The sequence below is a fragment of the Trichogramma pretiosum genome, unplaced genomic scaffold, assembly GCF_000599845.2.
Source record: "Trichogramma pretiosum strain Unisexual culture from Peru unplaced genomic scaffold, Tpre_2.0 scaffold74, whole genome shotgun sequence".
Classification (NCBI taxonomy): Eukaryota; Metazoa; Arthropoda; class Insecta; order Hymenoptera; family Trichogrammatidae; genus Trichogramma; species Trichogramma pretiosum.
The window spans coordinates 148,772-163,611 of NW_019641708.1; the positions used below are offsets into that span (position 1 = coordinate 148,772).

General features: G+C 38.7%; 4 protein-coding genes across 4 annotated transcripts; 1 reads left to right on the top strand and 3 right to left on the bottom strand.

Annotated features, from left to right (window-relative positions):
- Positions 1-3,994: 3,994 nt before the first annotated feature.
- Positions 3,995-6,733, bottom strand: LOC106659534 (inositol-3-phosphate synthase 1). The gene is made up of 7 exons (XM_014382121.2): positions 6,228-6,733; positions 5,967-6,139; positions 5,620-5,887; positions 5,287-5,541; positions 4,973-5,215; positions 4,786-4,894; positions 3,995-4,701 (listed from the first exon to the last, which is right to left on the bottom strand). The coding sequence occupies exons 1-7, from the start codon at positions 6,354-6,356 to the stop codon at positions 4,313-4,315; spliced, it is 1,566 nt and encodes a 521-aa protein (XP_014237607.1). The 5' UTR covers positions 6,357-6,733; the 3' UTR covers positions 3,995-4,312.
- A 2,325-nt stretch (positions 6,734-9,058) lies between these two features.
- On the top strand, positions 9,059-10,511 carry LOC106659565 (elongin-B). The gene is made up of 3 exons (XM_014382164.2): positions 9,059-9,434; positions 9,554-9,647; positions 9,785-10,511. Exons 1-3 carry the CDS (start codon positions 9,432-9,434, stop codon positions 10,039-10,041), a joined length of 354 nt encoding a protein of 117 aa, XP_014237650.1. The 5' UTR covers positions 9,059-9,431; the 3' UTR covers positions 10,042-10,511.
- Positions 10,512-10,922: 411 nt separating this feature from the next.
- LOC106659457 (esterase OVCA2) lies at positions 10,923-12,209 on the bottom strand. Its single transcript, XM_014382030.1, has 5 exons — positions 12,075-12,209; positions 11,627-11,807; positions 11,361-11,555; positions 11,149-11,289; positions 10,923-11,071 (listed from the first exon to the last, which is right to left on the bottom strand). Exons 1-5 carry the CDS (start codon positions 12,093-12,095, stop codon positions 10,923-10,925), a joined length of 687 nt encoding a protein of 228 aa, XP_014237516.1. The 5' UTR covers positions 12,096-12,209.
- A 264-nt stretch (positions 12,210-12,473) lies between these two features.
- On the bottom strand, positions 12,474-14,139 carry LOC106659553 (cysteine and histidine-rich domain-containing protein). The gene is made up of 4 exons (XM_014382148.2): positions 13,876-14,139; positions 13,215-13,777; positions 12,952-13,140; positions 12,474-12,860 (listed from the first exon to the last, which is right to left on the bottom strand). The coding sequence occupies exons 1-4, from the start codon at positions 13,955-13,957 to the stop codon at positions 12,666-12,668; spliced, it is 1,029 nt and encodes a 342-aa protein (XP_014237634.1). The 5' UTR covers positions 13,958-14,139; the 3' UTR covers positions 12,474-12,665.
- Between the last annotated feature and the right edge of the window lie 701 nt (positions 14,140-14,840).

Sequence of the window (14,840 nt, forward strand, 5' to 3'; positions counted from 1 at the left end):
GAAAAAGATGGATGAAACCATGTCATTCTTATATATTTTTTCCCACTGAATCCGAATATCATAGTTAGAAGTCGCTCAGACTGCCCAAAAATTTGTTATAAACAAATATATTGCAAAATGAAGAAAATTAAAATTTTTCTAAATTTTAAACCCATATTTGTGTTCTTTGGGCAATTTTAAACAAAAAGTGTCTCTTGTAAAATTTTCGTAAAATGATTATTTACCGAGATATTGAGACTCAAAGAGGAAAAAATGCACATTTTTGACCATTTTCAAATACCCACAACTTTTAAAATAATAAAGTTAGATCGATTTTAGACCCGTCATTTGAAAGTTAAAAACTTAATCTTTAAGATGATACTAATATCAACCATGATTTATCATACTGGACATGTTTTTTTGCACTACAAACATAAGACCTGCCATCAGTCACAAATTCTGTCTATTATACAAATATATTAATCGCAATTTATGAGATACAAAAGTACATTTTGGACCAATCACCAAGCTTCCTCGATGAAGAAGCAAAAAATGAATTTCATTAAATCACTTGAGTTTTAATTTTCCTGTATTTTAATTTTATTCTTTCATTAATTGTACAAAAAATTTAATCGTACACTTAAAGGCAGCCTCTACCGCTTGATGGCGACGTACACCATTATCTTTAATTCTACAAGTAGCAAAGTATAATTTACAAAAAACTTATAAACGACTAAACGCAAGTAAGAATAAAAAAAATTCATACATTTTCTTTCTGACTGTCCGGCAACGTGATGCGCGCGCAACTTTCTGACTGTACTGTACTTTTTTAGTTTCGCCCACGAGTTAGTTACGCTGTAGTATACGTTGCAGTGTAATCCCACGGGTAGTCAGAGAAAGATCACTTTCAGACCGCTGCAAGTTTATTTTGTGAAAGAGAAAAAATATTCAAACTCATAATTTATTTTATTCGCGGGTGAGTTCGTATAGAACAATGGTTGAAAACGATCAGGAGTGCTTAAAAAAATTGAAAATTTTGCGAGACAGTGTCTTTTATTGGAAAGAGCCACGCAAATTTCTTCATGAACTTTACGCGTTGATCAGAAAATGGAAAGGTCAACTCCCGGATCTCCGGGATATCTTTACACCCGGAGATATCGACCGGATTCTCTCGGATACCGTCGGATTCGTGGAGAGGGTCAATGATTACCACAATAATCTAATTCCACTCGTCGAGTTCGTGATCAAGACCGGCTACAAGGACGAGCCCGGCGAGTCATCCTCGCCACGTCGCTCCACACCTATACATCGTGCGGCCAAAAGTTGTCGTCCTCGCAGGGATATCGTGGTCGGTAAGCTCTTTCAAATTTACGACAAATTCGTCGTGAACTACGCCGACGAGAATAGCGTCACGCATCTACACGTGGCCTGCATGTTCGGCTGCCAAGGCGTCGTCGAGAGCTTCATCGAGCTTGGCCACGATCTCGATTGTATCGAGGGCAGATCGGGCGATTCGCCGCTTCACGCGGCTCTGAACTATAGCCAAACAGCAGTGGTCGAACTGCTTGTGACAAATGGCGCGGATCCGAAGATAGTCAACGGGTTCGGATCCAATGCGCTGCAAAGGATTTTACCGAGTCGGAGCGATGATTCCTGTGCGACTAGATTGCTTCGTATCGCCGATGAAAAACGTCATCTGGTGCCGATCATCGACGCCCAGGACAAGAAATTAGGCTACACACTTCTGCACTCGGCTCTGCTTCGCGGCTTCAGAGGCGCGGTCGAGTTGCTGCTGAGAAAAGGCGCCAGTCCGAATCTGCCGAACAAGAGAGGACTGACACCTTTGCACATCGTTTACCGGACGAACTCGCACGATGACTTCGCGCAGCTGTTCTTCGAGATCGTCGACGATCTCGGGCGAGAGGTGCCGATCGACGCCGTGGACGAGCAGGGCAGGACACCGCTGCACTACGCTCTGCTGCGTCACGAGCCCGGCAGCGTCCGGTTGCTGCTGCACAGAGGCGCCGACCCGAATTCGGCCGACGCCGAGGGCGAGACTCCTTTGCACGTCATTGTTGCGCGGCGAAGAAAAGACGACGACACGATGAGGCTGTTCTTCGAGATGGTCGACGATGCAATAACGGTACGAGTCGATGCTCGAGACAAGCTGGGCCGGACGCCGCTACAATTGGCCGTGGCGAAGTTTTGGCCGAATTGCGTCGGTGTGCTCTTGGATCGCGGCGCCGATCTGTCCAACTTCGTTTTTCCCATCGAGAGCATCATCGAGGCCAGATTCGAATCGCATTACGAGCTTGATATTTTCAATCTTTTTAAATTGAAATTGTCGTGCGGCTTCATGGCCTGCCTCGAACGTCTCCAGAAGAGAGGATACGAGCTGGATCGAAGCGACGCCTCGATGCTCATGAAATTATTCGCCAAGTACGGATTCTTTACGAAGTCGGCGGCGAATCTCGACGAGTATTGGTATCACGACGGGGCGTTCGCGATCAAGACGAAAAAAACAACGATAGGCTCGAATCTGTCTCTCTACGACTTGATTCGGCTGCAACCCAGAGAGTTGGTGAAACAGCTCACGCGCACGGACGAGCCAAACATCCGGAAATTGACAGATTGTTGGTGGCTCCCGAACAGTAATAACGGAAAGGCTTGTATCGCGCATCTGTGTGAGAAAATTTTGAGAAGATTTTTCCAACGTTGGGCACTGGATCCTTTCTGGGAACTGATACACTATCGACTGCCGATTCTCTGCTGTGACATGATCATCGAGGAGCTGACGAACCAAGATTTATATAATGTTTGTTTGGCGGTTGATAGACTAAATGACGAGGAGTGTAAGAAAAATTCAATAACAAGTATGATGGAATGTCAGAGCGAAGGAAACGTGGAGAGAGCTCCAAAAAAGCTTAAATGAACATATGCTATTAGTAAGGTTCCATTTTATTCCGATGTTACTTAATGTTTACACATTTTGTACGTAGTTTAAATAAAAATTTTTTTTGTTAAATAAAACTTGTTGATAACTAAAAACTGCTGCCAATTTATTAGCAAAAACTTTCCTCATAAAAAATTACATTAATGAAAGGGTTATTGAAGGGAAAATCCGTTTTTCATTTTTCAATTTTGAACCGTTTTCATTTTTTTATACGAAACTCCAAAATAACGTAGAGATTTCTGGTGAAAAATTCCCTTCTATCTATTTACACATCTATCTTAGTCAAAAGGCCGGGAAGACACACACACGCACATACCGACGTTTGTTGATAATTCATAGTTTCCAAATATGTAATCCAAATTTTCCTTCGACGTCTAGTTCCAGATCTCATTTTTAAGCCTATCCCATAACTTCCTCCATTAGGAAGCAATTGTGTTGCACTTTTTCAGCTTAAATATTATACATAGAATTATAAAAAGATTTAAGCCTCCTATCAACCCTTGAATTCACTGATGCTGATGAGAAAACCAGACCATGAAATTATTCATTATTTGAAATTTGTTTAATTGATTTTCAAGTTTAACAATTGAATTAATTTATCTAATCAAATCGATCCAATTAATAATTGGTTTTGATTTATTAGTTGTTATCGATTTCAATTGAAAAGTACTTTGTATTTATTATTTAAAAATGAATTGGAATAATAAATGCAAAGTATTTAATATTTGGTAAATGAAAATCCAGAACTGATTTGTAAATATTTCCGTGTGCAGCTGCGACGAATAAAAATTTTGATAAAATGATTATCCTTTCCCGTGTAAAAAAATTATACTAAGTTTTTATAAAGCGATAATTTTATAAAATCGATTTTATAAAAACTTTATAAAATTTTTTTACTTGGGTTTTCTTTCTGCTCGTCATTCGAATATCTTGCCACTTTTTTCAAGCGTTTTGTCGGCTTCGAGGGCAATTTTCAAATTTTCATTATCAAAATAAAAATAGTCAACAAAAATAATACAAAAATCTGAATGATAACAAAAGTAACCAGATTAACTGGTCTGGTACTTGATACACGCACTCCGTGAAACGTTTTAAATATTGTGTAGAATATTGTTAATACATTCTTGGGCCTTTGAACAAAAGTTTTACTTTATCTATTTCACACGAACTGATTATTTGATAAACCATATAATGCGATATTAGAATGAAATCTTGTTTTTATTGATGATCCCAATCGATACATTTGTTTAAAATTATTGCATATTGCACTCGTAATTTCTCACGTACAATTTGTTATTTCTTACAAAAAAAAAAAAAAAAACATAGATTACTTCAACTGCATCGATAAATTAAAATCGATCGAAATCGAATCGTTAAAACTCAACGTCGAAACGATCGAAGCCTGTGCTCGAGCAGCATGTTGCTCTCCGGCGGCAGACCGACGCAGGCCTTCAGGATGTTCTCGATGGCGCAGCGCTGCTTGAACAGGGCATTGACGACGGGAGCGTCGTTGGGCGCCAGCGGAGCTTTCAGCAGGTAAGAGAGCACGGACAGGACGCTGCGGAAGCTCTGGAACTCGGCCGCGTCGGCTCCCGGCCCGTCGAGACTCTTGAAGCTGACGCGAGAGCAGAGCTCGGCGAGGAGCACGAGGTCGAGTATGATGGGGCTGGCGAGGAGCGAGTCCTCGCACGTGTTGTGCACGACGATGGTGTTCTGGCCACCCATCAGGATCTCCGACGTGTACTCGTCCATCGCGCGCTTGCTGTCGCCTATAGAATCGAAAGATCGAAAGATCGATGATCGAGAGAGAGAAAACATTTTTTTTATTTATCCACCTTTTTTATATCACTCACCGACATAGGGAACGTATTTAATGACGACGCAGTGATCGGGTTTCTCTCCCTTTTTGTACAGTATCGGATTGGACTCGACCATGTCGTCGACCACATTGCTCTTGGAGATCTGTCGAACGAATAATAGACGATATCATCGTCGTTCAATCGCGAAGCGGAAAAAAAAATCCAACGCAAATATTATTACCTCCTTGGATCTGAACTGCGCGGGCGCGGACAGGTTGTAGCCGTCGTTGTTGCCCAGATGATTGTAGCTGACGATCGAGACCGGCTTGATACCGGCGGAAACCAGAAAGTCGACGAGGACCGACTTGAGCTTCGTCTGGCCGGATTTGAAGTCGTCGCCGCCCACGAAGGTCCCCTGCCTCTCGGCGAGCTCCAGGGCGCCCGGCACGAATGTGTTCTGCGGCGATCCGTTCAGGTAGGTGCACTGTAAACGGAAAAATCAAGTACATCGATTCAAAAGTCCGATTTAACGCGACGATTTCTCGATATACTCACGCCCTCGAGAGCCGCGGCGACGGCGAACACCGTGCTCGGGCTGATCTCCGAGTGTCCGTGGGCGATCGATCGCAGCAGATTGTCGGCCGTGTCGTTGACGCCCGGCAGAATTTCCGCGAATCTCTCGGTGTTGGCCGTCCAGAGCACGACCACGGTGTCGAGACTCTTCCGGGCTTTGAAGTCGGCGATGTCGCCGCGGATGGTGTCCAGGTGCTGCTGCATCGTGCCTCGCAGCACGTTGTTCGATCTCGATTCCTTCCAGGCGCACGAAAACAATTAATGATAAAAATCGATATCGAAGACTCACTCGCTCGATCGCGAGAAAGTGTTTACCTGATTAGCCGCTATAAAGTCCGGATAGTAGATGCTCTTTCTCGGCTTCATCTGCCTCATGTGGGGCACGAGCTGCTGCTGCAGATTGACGTCCAGCACCTTGGCCCTGGCCATGGCCTCGGCCAGATTCGCCGCGGATATGTCCCAGCCGTCGATCTCGATGTCGTCGGGACGGACGATCGGCAAGAGACACGAGATCGGCGCGTAAACGTCCTTGCCTTGGCACTCGCCCAGGCGCACCGTCGACGCCTCGATCAACGAGCCGAACCTGCAGAAATTAATCGATTCACAAAATGTTGAAAAAAAAAAAAAAACGAAAGGGATCGAGGTATGAAAGGCGTGTGTACCAGTTGGCGTGTTTGACGCCCTCCTTGGTCGGCCAGCTGAGCTTGAGCCTGTTGGCGAGCAGCGCCGCGGTGATGGTGGAGCCGTTGTTGCCACCCCAGCCGACCAGCATGACACCCAGACGGGGCAGCCTCGTCTCCGTGCGGATGAGCAGCTTCCTCGTTTCCGGCACGATCTGTATACGAAAATGAAAATAAAATTCGTAACCGAGTTGAAGCTTGCACGGGGCGAGTAAAAAGCGTAGCGCACGGACGGACACGCACTTTGTACTTCGGTCGATGCTCGTCGCCCTCGTTGAAAACTGCGGTCGTCTGGTAATCGTATTCCGTCTCGATGCGCTCGCCGGTGTACTTGACGCGCGGCGAGTCAACTCGTATCTCGCACGAAGCCATTTCCGTATATGTATGAGCTTTCAGCCGTGTGTCCCTCGATTCTTTTTTTTTTTTGTTTTTGTTCTATTTTGGAAATCGCGATATCGTCTGTATCGAGGTTCGAAAAGCTACCGTTGCATCGGCAGCTATGTGTGCAGAGGCGAAAACGATACTGGGCTCGGAGGAGACTCGGTGCGGTCTTTACATAGGCTTATATAGAAGGGGAGCAGCAGCAGCAGCCCCCCGTTAAACGCCAGGCACGCGTCGCGACTACGACCATCAAAGCTACCGAGCTCAATCACGTGATGTCTGTGTTGTATACCACAACAATATAACAACGCACGCGTGTGTCTCTCTCAATATACTCTTCCGCGAGGGCCAAGTGCACGCGGATTAAGAGTCGTTGTCGCGTTGCTTTTACGCAATATTTACTTTACACTTCTTTATAATTTTTTTTTTTTTTATCGATGGGTATATACACTCACAAAGGATCGCGCTGTTGGCCGCGTACGCACACTCGTGCACGTGACGCGTAAACCGCGCGCGATTTATCGTAATACGTACGATTTGTCACTGCCGCGAGATGATGTGCGATTGAAAATGTCGTATGCGCAAAACTGTCGTCTATCGAAACTCTGCGCGCTCAAAGCATCTTTTTCATTTCACACGCAACAAAAAAAAACGAAGCTTTGCTATAGATACGTACTACGTGTGCGACAGATTTAAATCATCGATTCGAGAGCGCGTCGCCTTGGACGGCCTTCGGCGTAAAATTATTAATGGACATCCTTCTGCCAGCGGTTGATACTTATTATTGATTTCGAGCGACACTTCGTCTTTTTTGCCCTTTTCGATTTTACGGACGCGCTAAAAATGTGTATACGAGTTAATTTTAAGTATCGGTAAAAATTTTTTTGTCGCTGATGCGAAATTCCTCAATGATATTTATGAATAAACAATAACTATATAGACTCGACCAGTTATTGAAAGGTTTAGAAAAATTCTGCTTTCAAGCAGCCCGGATGCATGTTTTTAGTCAATTTTAGGTAATCGAACCAACAGTTTGGCAAAGTTCATACCTTCCTCTATTTATTAGAATTTTTACAGAATTTTCAATTGAGTTTTTCCTATATAAAAGTTCATGAAAATGAAAAAAACGTGCTTTACCAGTGAATGAAAGCCGCGAAACCAGTAAATGAATATACAAATATAAGCATACGTTGATTTGATAATCAATATAGACTGTAATATATCACCTTTTTTATTGAATAAGAAACTAAAACATAAATTTATCATCCAAACCAACCTCTTTATTGCCATATTGCCATGATTAAAATAAGGGCATCTGTGTTAAATAACATAATTAAAATATTTCAAGGTCATGTTATAATTTTTCATGATGTAGGACAAGTTTTGGTAATTTTTCAAGGATCTTTTTTAAAAATCTGTTTCATTTGAGTAAAGAAGAACCATTTTACAAATATTTTAAGACCTCGTAGATAAAGATTGGTTCAAAACTCCAATCAAAATATGCTTATTTTTGTGCTTTCATTTACTGGGTAAGTGCGAACTATTCACCACACCAGTAAATGAAAGTTGAAAAGAAATGAAATTTTCTAATTAAAAATTGACTTTTCACAGGAAATGCAATTGTTTAACATATAAATGACAGTTGTAAAGGTAACTAGCTAACTTCTTTTACAGTGGATCTTCCAAATTTTAACTATCTTCGGCGATTATGTACAAAGTGACCGTATTTTACGGCTCAGCGAACGATGCGTTCGTAAATTAATTCCTATCGTTAAGCTATATTGATTCTGGACCTGATAACCATTCGAATAGTTAGTAATAATACCCAAGAATAGCATAAAAATTCGTCCTTCATGAATAATGTCGTTATCAATTAATAATTTTTATTTAAAAAAGTGCTTTCATTCACTGGTATGCTGTCAATCACTGGGTATAGGTGACTCTAGTAATACGAGAATTTTCCAATTTCATAATTTCTATTTCTATAATAATTAGAAAAAAAAAACTAAACCACATTTGACGCGTAAGACACACAGAGCTTTCGACCTTGAACGAGCTTATCGATTATTTCAGCTATTTACGATGAATTAATTTTGCTCGTCCGCACTGTGAATTAAATGACATAATAATGATAAATATTAATAAGCGCGTGCACTCGACGTAGCGGGGATATATCTGAGTTTTACCAGAACAGGAAGCAATTCAATGCGAGGCATTGAATTATTTTTTCTCGTTCTACTTTTTAATATCGTTGAATCGAGCCAAATAAGAGCGTGAGTTGCACAAATAATTTCGAGTGCCATTTTATGGGAAAATCCATTTTTTTTATTGCGAGATGAAAATTAGCTTTTAAAATCAAAACGATGATTCGTTTTGCCTATTGCCAACGCTTGCGCGCGTAAAATTTTGTTCACATTATGCTCTTTTCAAAATTCCATGCTCTTTATAGAAATATCTACTAATAAAATATTTCCATCTACAGTAATTAAGATATCATCTTAAAAATAATCCATCTTTATTAACGAACTGTTGCATTTTAATTTTGATTTCTCAACTTGTAGACTCGTATGCTTATGTCTTTTCATCGTGTTCAATAATAAATATTTGAATCTTTGTAGATCGAAGCTCTTTAAACAGTCTGCGCAATTAGCAAGAGCTAATTTAATTATATTCGTCGAGAATTCAATTCATTTCCGTCGTCTCGACTTCTGTCGATATTATTTCAAACGTGTGAACCCGACGATAACGTTGTTTTTGTTATCTCGATTGTTACGCTGATTCACCAGCAGCACAGATGCGATTCTCAAAGTACGTACGCCTGCTTTGAGGGATATTTTCTTTTTATTTACCGTTCGATACGATTTTACGTTTCGACACTCACGCCTACTGACCAATTCAAAAGCGTAGGTATTACGTTGATTGCGTCTCGTAAACACTCGTGAATCCTCAGCGCTGCAGCTAGACGATTAAATGCCAATGGTTTTCGAGCCATAACCTCAAAGAAACAACACTTCGTTATTCAAAACGAAAGTTCGCTGACACTATTTCTTACTTTAACTGCCAAAAATGGTAAATAAAACTGGCAATAATTGCTGGATTCTGCATGTTATTTGTTAATTTTTTATCATAATATCGATAAGCAGCAGGTACAATTTTTTACTCATTGTTATTTTACACACTTTGTTTAGGATGTTTTTTTAATGATTCGGCGGAAAAAAATGACAATTTTCACTGATGCGAAGGAGAACACAACGGTTTTGGAGCTGAAGAAAATTATCGAAGGTACGTTTCTTTTTGAATGCAAAACATTTGTCAAATCATAACAATTGTTTCAAACCTACTGATGCTTTGGAAATTATTAAAAGCTTGTTTGTATTTTTATCAAAATGTGACTTGACATAACTCCAAAATGATTACAGGAATACTGAAGATTCCTCCAGTAAACCAGCAACTGTTTAACAAAGAAACAATTTTGATGGCTGAGAGCAAATTATTATCAGACTATGGACTATCCTCTACAACTGCCAAAGCTCAATGTCCGGCTGTGATAGGTTTAGCAGTGCGTCAAGAAAATGGTCAATTCGAACCATTAGAAATGACTCCATTTTCGCTGCCACCCGATCTACCAGAAGTTATGAAAACACAAGAAACCAATGGTCAAGAACAGTCACCTTGACTTTTGGATTATTACAATCTTGTTAAGCCAATAACTGATTTGATCTTCAAATTACGCATCATCAGACTCTGAAGATAAATATTAGAAGCCGGATTGTAGACTTGTATATGAACTTTTGTTCAATTGCATAGCTACATCAATACCATACTTGCAAAAAGTGCTAATACTTTAACAATTTTAAAAAGTGTTTGAATTTTAACAGTTAAATTTTTTATAATTAAACTTACAGAACAATGTGTCACTTTTAAATTATTAGTTTTGTATTTGTTTAATTAAAAAAAATTTGTTTACTTTTCTTACATCTAACAATATCTAAATATTAAATGTATGTGAGCAATATTTTGTTTTGAACTTTGATTGAGACACATTAATTACATTAACTATTGTGGTGTGCTTGTGATATAATTAAGTTGGGTGAATTATTTATTATGTTTATTTACTATCTAATAAAAAATATTGTTCTATAAAAATACATTTTCAGATATTAAAAATCCTTTATTACTAATTATCTTGCTTGTTGTCTTTTGGAATCTGTACCAAAAACACAATATTTTTGAAACTTTAATAGAAATTTTCACTATATTAATCTTACTTCACCAATTTTTAAAAAACCAAAGTCAAATAATAAGTATCATAAAACCATTTAATAATATGCTGAGACCATTTCAATAATTCTCGACCAAACTGTTAATGGACAACTGTCTCAATACAAATAAAATTTAGTATTAATAAATTGAAGAATAGTTGATTTGAAAAAATATTGAGAGGTTATTATTTATTCTCCCCATAATTAAAATTTCATGGATTTTACTAAAGTATATTCTTTTTAGTAAAGTTGAAATAATTAGGCAAACACTAATAGTTTTCTATTATGTTTTATATCATTTATTGATTTCTTTTGAGTTTTTACTTTCAAACATTTGTTTCACAAAATCATTGAAAATATGTTTTTTTCCTGGCACATAATGGCCTCCTTCATGTACAAATTCCTGTTTGTTGTCAAAAAGATCACTTAATTCTTTAGCCATATCTGTAATTAAATATAAAGCAGGTTACAACATTTTTTTAAAATCAATTCTTTTTAATAAGATAAGATTTAAAACTCACGTGTGGGAATTACTTGATCTCCTTCACCATAAACATGTAAAGTTGGTAGTGTTATTTGTTCATTGTAATAAATTTCATGAGGCTGGCAAAGAGATTTGAATCCTGATATGATGATAGCAAAATCAAAGTTTATTGGTAACTCTGTAAAAATAAAATTTTTTTATAAACTAGAAAAGATTGATTGATCAATATTGCACTTGAATGAAACTTACTTTTCTGTTGTTGCAGAGCACATAAAATAGAAACAAATGATCCGCCTTGAGAAAATCCTATCAAACCATCGAATGGTCCTTGCTCATCAAATACTTTTTGTACAACTTTCACACTCTCTTCGAATCCAACTGATTTATCACTTGGCTCGATAGCTTTAAACACTCGATCCTCAGTATTGAACCACCAACCATATTCTTTAAATGATAATGTTTAATGTAAAAAATTTGATGATTAAAAATAAAATACAAAAAAAATCAACTATTACGTTCTGTATCTTCTACTGGTTCTTCATCCTTTTGTGAATGAGGATTTTCTATTATAGGTGGTACTTTGTGTGGTGCTTTGAGAAATGTAAAATCTATTTCTTTTTTAAAACTTTTTCTCAAGGAACCCAACTTTGCACTGAATATTTTGTCTGATTGGCGGTATCCATGGATTGCTAAAATCTAAATTTAAACACTTGATAAGGATAATATATTGACATTGCTTCCAAATTTTCTTAAATATAAAATGGCACTTTTAAAAATTGAATTCTTGTGCTTATTATTATTAAGCCAATTATTATGCTAAATATTACTTTTTATATTTTGAATTTAAATGATTAAAACATTTATAGGTGACATACGCATTTGATTCATTGTTATGTTTTGAATAGTGCTTCATCATTAATATCCCTTGTATATCATTCAGATTCATTGAAAAGTCCAGCTTACCTTCAGCTTTTCGTTTGCCATGTTATTATTATGCCGGTATTACAAATTTATAGGTTTTTGGAGCGATAAAAACATTCAGCAAGAGATGTACAATATATAAATATAGCATTGGCATACACGTTTAAAATCAGTACAATATCGTAGATGGCAGTGTCAGTTGAAGTGTCTTCTGCTTGATATTATTGTTGCTGTCAAGTGTCTACACCTGACGGCAGAACTACAGATAAGTTTCATAAAGACAAAAAATGAAAAAGAATAAAGACCCTTTTATTAAATTTATATATTTTTAATTCTAATTAATATATAAAGAGTTCTAATTAAAATAAAAACTAAATAAATTGTATCAGAAATTATATTTATGAGTTTTCATTCTATTTTACATTTTACAATTGATTGGAGATGGATGGAGATGTTCTTACTTTCAACAAGAATATACATTTATTAACAAAAATAAGTTACATTAGATATTGTGCTATGTTAGTTTTTTGATGATTTTTTTTAATAAAATTGACAAAATCAAGTCTTTAGATAATAGTAACATAGTTTAGTTGATTCTTTTACTTTAAAAATTGTCAAGAATGCTAAATTCACTTATAAGTCACTAAGGTCAACGGCATCAACTTTATTTGACAAATCTTCTTTGTCGTCAGTGTTATGGATTTCTTCTCCCTCTATATTCTTTTTTGGAATTTCTAGTCTACTCCAAGAACCAGGACCAGCTTTTCTTAATTCAATTTCTGTTTTTGTAGGCAGCATAGTTACAGAACTTTGTTCAACTACGACAACCTTAAATTTGAAAGAAACAAATCATTAATTAAGTGATTGAAAATTATTTCATCAGAATTCAAACATAAAAATGTAATATTTGTATACTTACACCCTGTAACTCCAAATCTAATTTGTAGTTAGAACTTTCCTCTGGGAAATACAAGTCTACCAGCAAACGTACTGGATTCAATTTTATACTGGAAAACTTTGGATCGTACTTTTTACCAAAAATTGATATTATCACATGAGTTGCAGTTTGATGCCAATCCAATCTACAGTTTACTTTTTTGCCATAAGTCTGAAGAACAATCAATTGATTAACTTACATGAAAATAGTTGCTGCGAGTCAATGAAGTTTTGTAATAACGTTACCTGTTTAGTCCACACGTGACTTCCTTCCGTGCATCCTTTCTGCTCCATGAACACATTGAAGTCCGTCGTCTTTTTCTGACAGCAAGACCAATACTTCAGGCCCTCGTGGAAAATAGGAACTCCGGGATGATAGACGCAAACTTCCTCATTCGAGCTGGGACCCAGGTAAGTACCTTTGCAGCAATTGTTGGTGCAGTTCTGGCCAACAACTACGGTGGTGCTATTCTCGTGAGATCTCTTCGACGTCGTCAGACCCTCGAGTTGTTCCAGGAGCTTGGGCGAAACTTTGGGCTTGAGATCGATCATCAGGCTCTTGATCGACGGCCTCGCCACGACCTCGTCCTTTTTGCTCGGCAGCCTGGCCTCGGCGATGATTTTGTTCAGCTCGTCGTCGTCCTGCTTCGGCTTGACCGGGGCGGCCGGCTTCACGTTGGAGTGCTTCGATCTCGTGCAGCCGACGATGTTGAGGAACTCGGTGAAATCGGTGCACTTCTTTTTGCAGCACGACCAGCTCTTGTAGGCATCGTGAAAAACGGGATGGCCGGGATGATGCCGACAGCTCTCTGCGCGCGTGAAAAAAGGCAAAAAAAGTAGAGTTACGACCGGGAGTCACGACGGCGCGTGTTGGTAAATAAACACACACAAACACGACAATCCTTACCGTCGTTGTTCTCACTGGGGTCGAATTTTTCGCCGCAGCCACGGTTGTAGCAGAAAAGTAGCTTGTCTTCCGCGCTGGTCATTTTGATGACGATGATGACGATGATATGAAAAAAGTGGACTGCGCGTGATTACTACTTTTGAATAACAGATATGACGATTCTCGATAAGTAAATAGCGAGAGATATAGAAGATTGTGGTTACTTGCGCTCCGGCACGTTGTGCGTATAGTGTAAATTGCGTGCAGAGCAGTAGCGGCGGAGCGCGAACTTATATTCTAGCACATTCGTGAATAGTTCCCGAATTTCGGCCTCTCCAACGACATCTGTTGCGAACTATGCGCGCCTTTATCATCGCGTAATGAGTTTTTAACGGTAGAGTAGATTTCATAAAGTTTGTAAATGATTAGCAGCAAGTCCGAGATATTTTGTTTATAATTCATCAAGTTTGCATTTAGTAATGTTTACCTATACATGAAAAAAAATGAACCATCGCTGAAACTTGCCTAGTTTTTTAAATTGAAGTATAGCTCGCGGGAACGCAGATTTGTAGGAAATTAGAACCGCTATGAAACGCGGGTATATCGTGGTAATTGTCGTGACACGCCGCGCCGAGTCGCTTCGAGTCGAGGATCTTTCCCGCGAGCGATCGATTCACGCGTATCGCATATAAACCTGCCGTCGGTTCGACCGATATATCTCACTTGTGCCTAGTACCTAGATCATTGAAAACGCTCGACTGCCCTTTTAAAAATGTATTTTACACTGAGAAAATAAGTTCATTGATTCAATGAAAATTCAATTAAATACAATCTATGAAATAATTTCATTGGAATGATCTTTTTTTCTATAGTTTCATGAAATTTTGGTAAAAACAACAAGATATTCAGTTGTTTCAATCAATGAATTTTTTTTCTCAGTGTACTATATCTGCACAGGCTGGCATTCGCGAGCGTATAAAAGATTA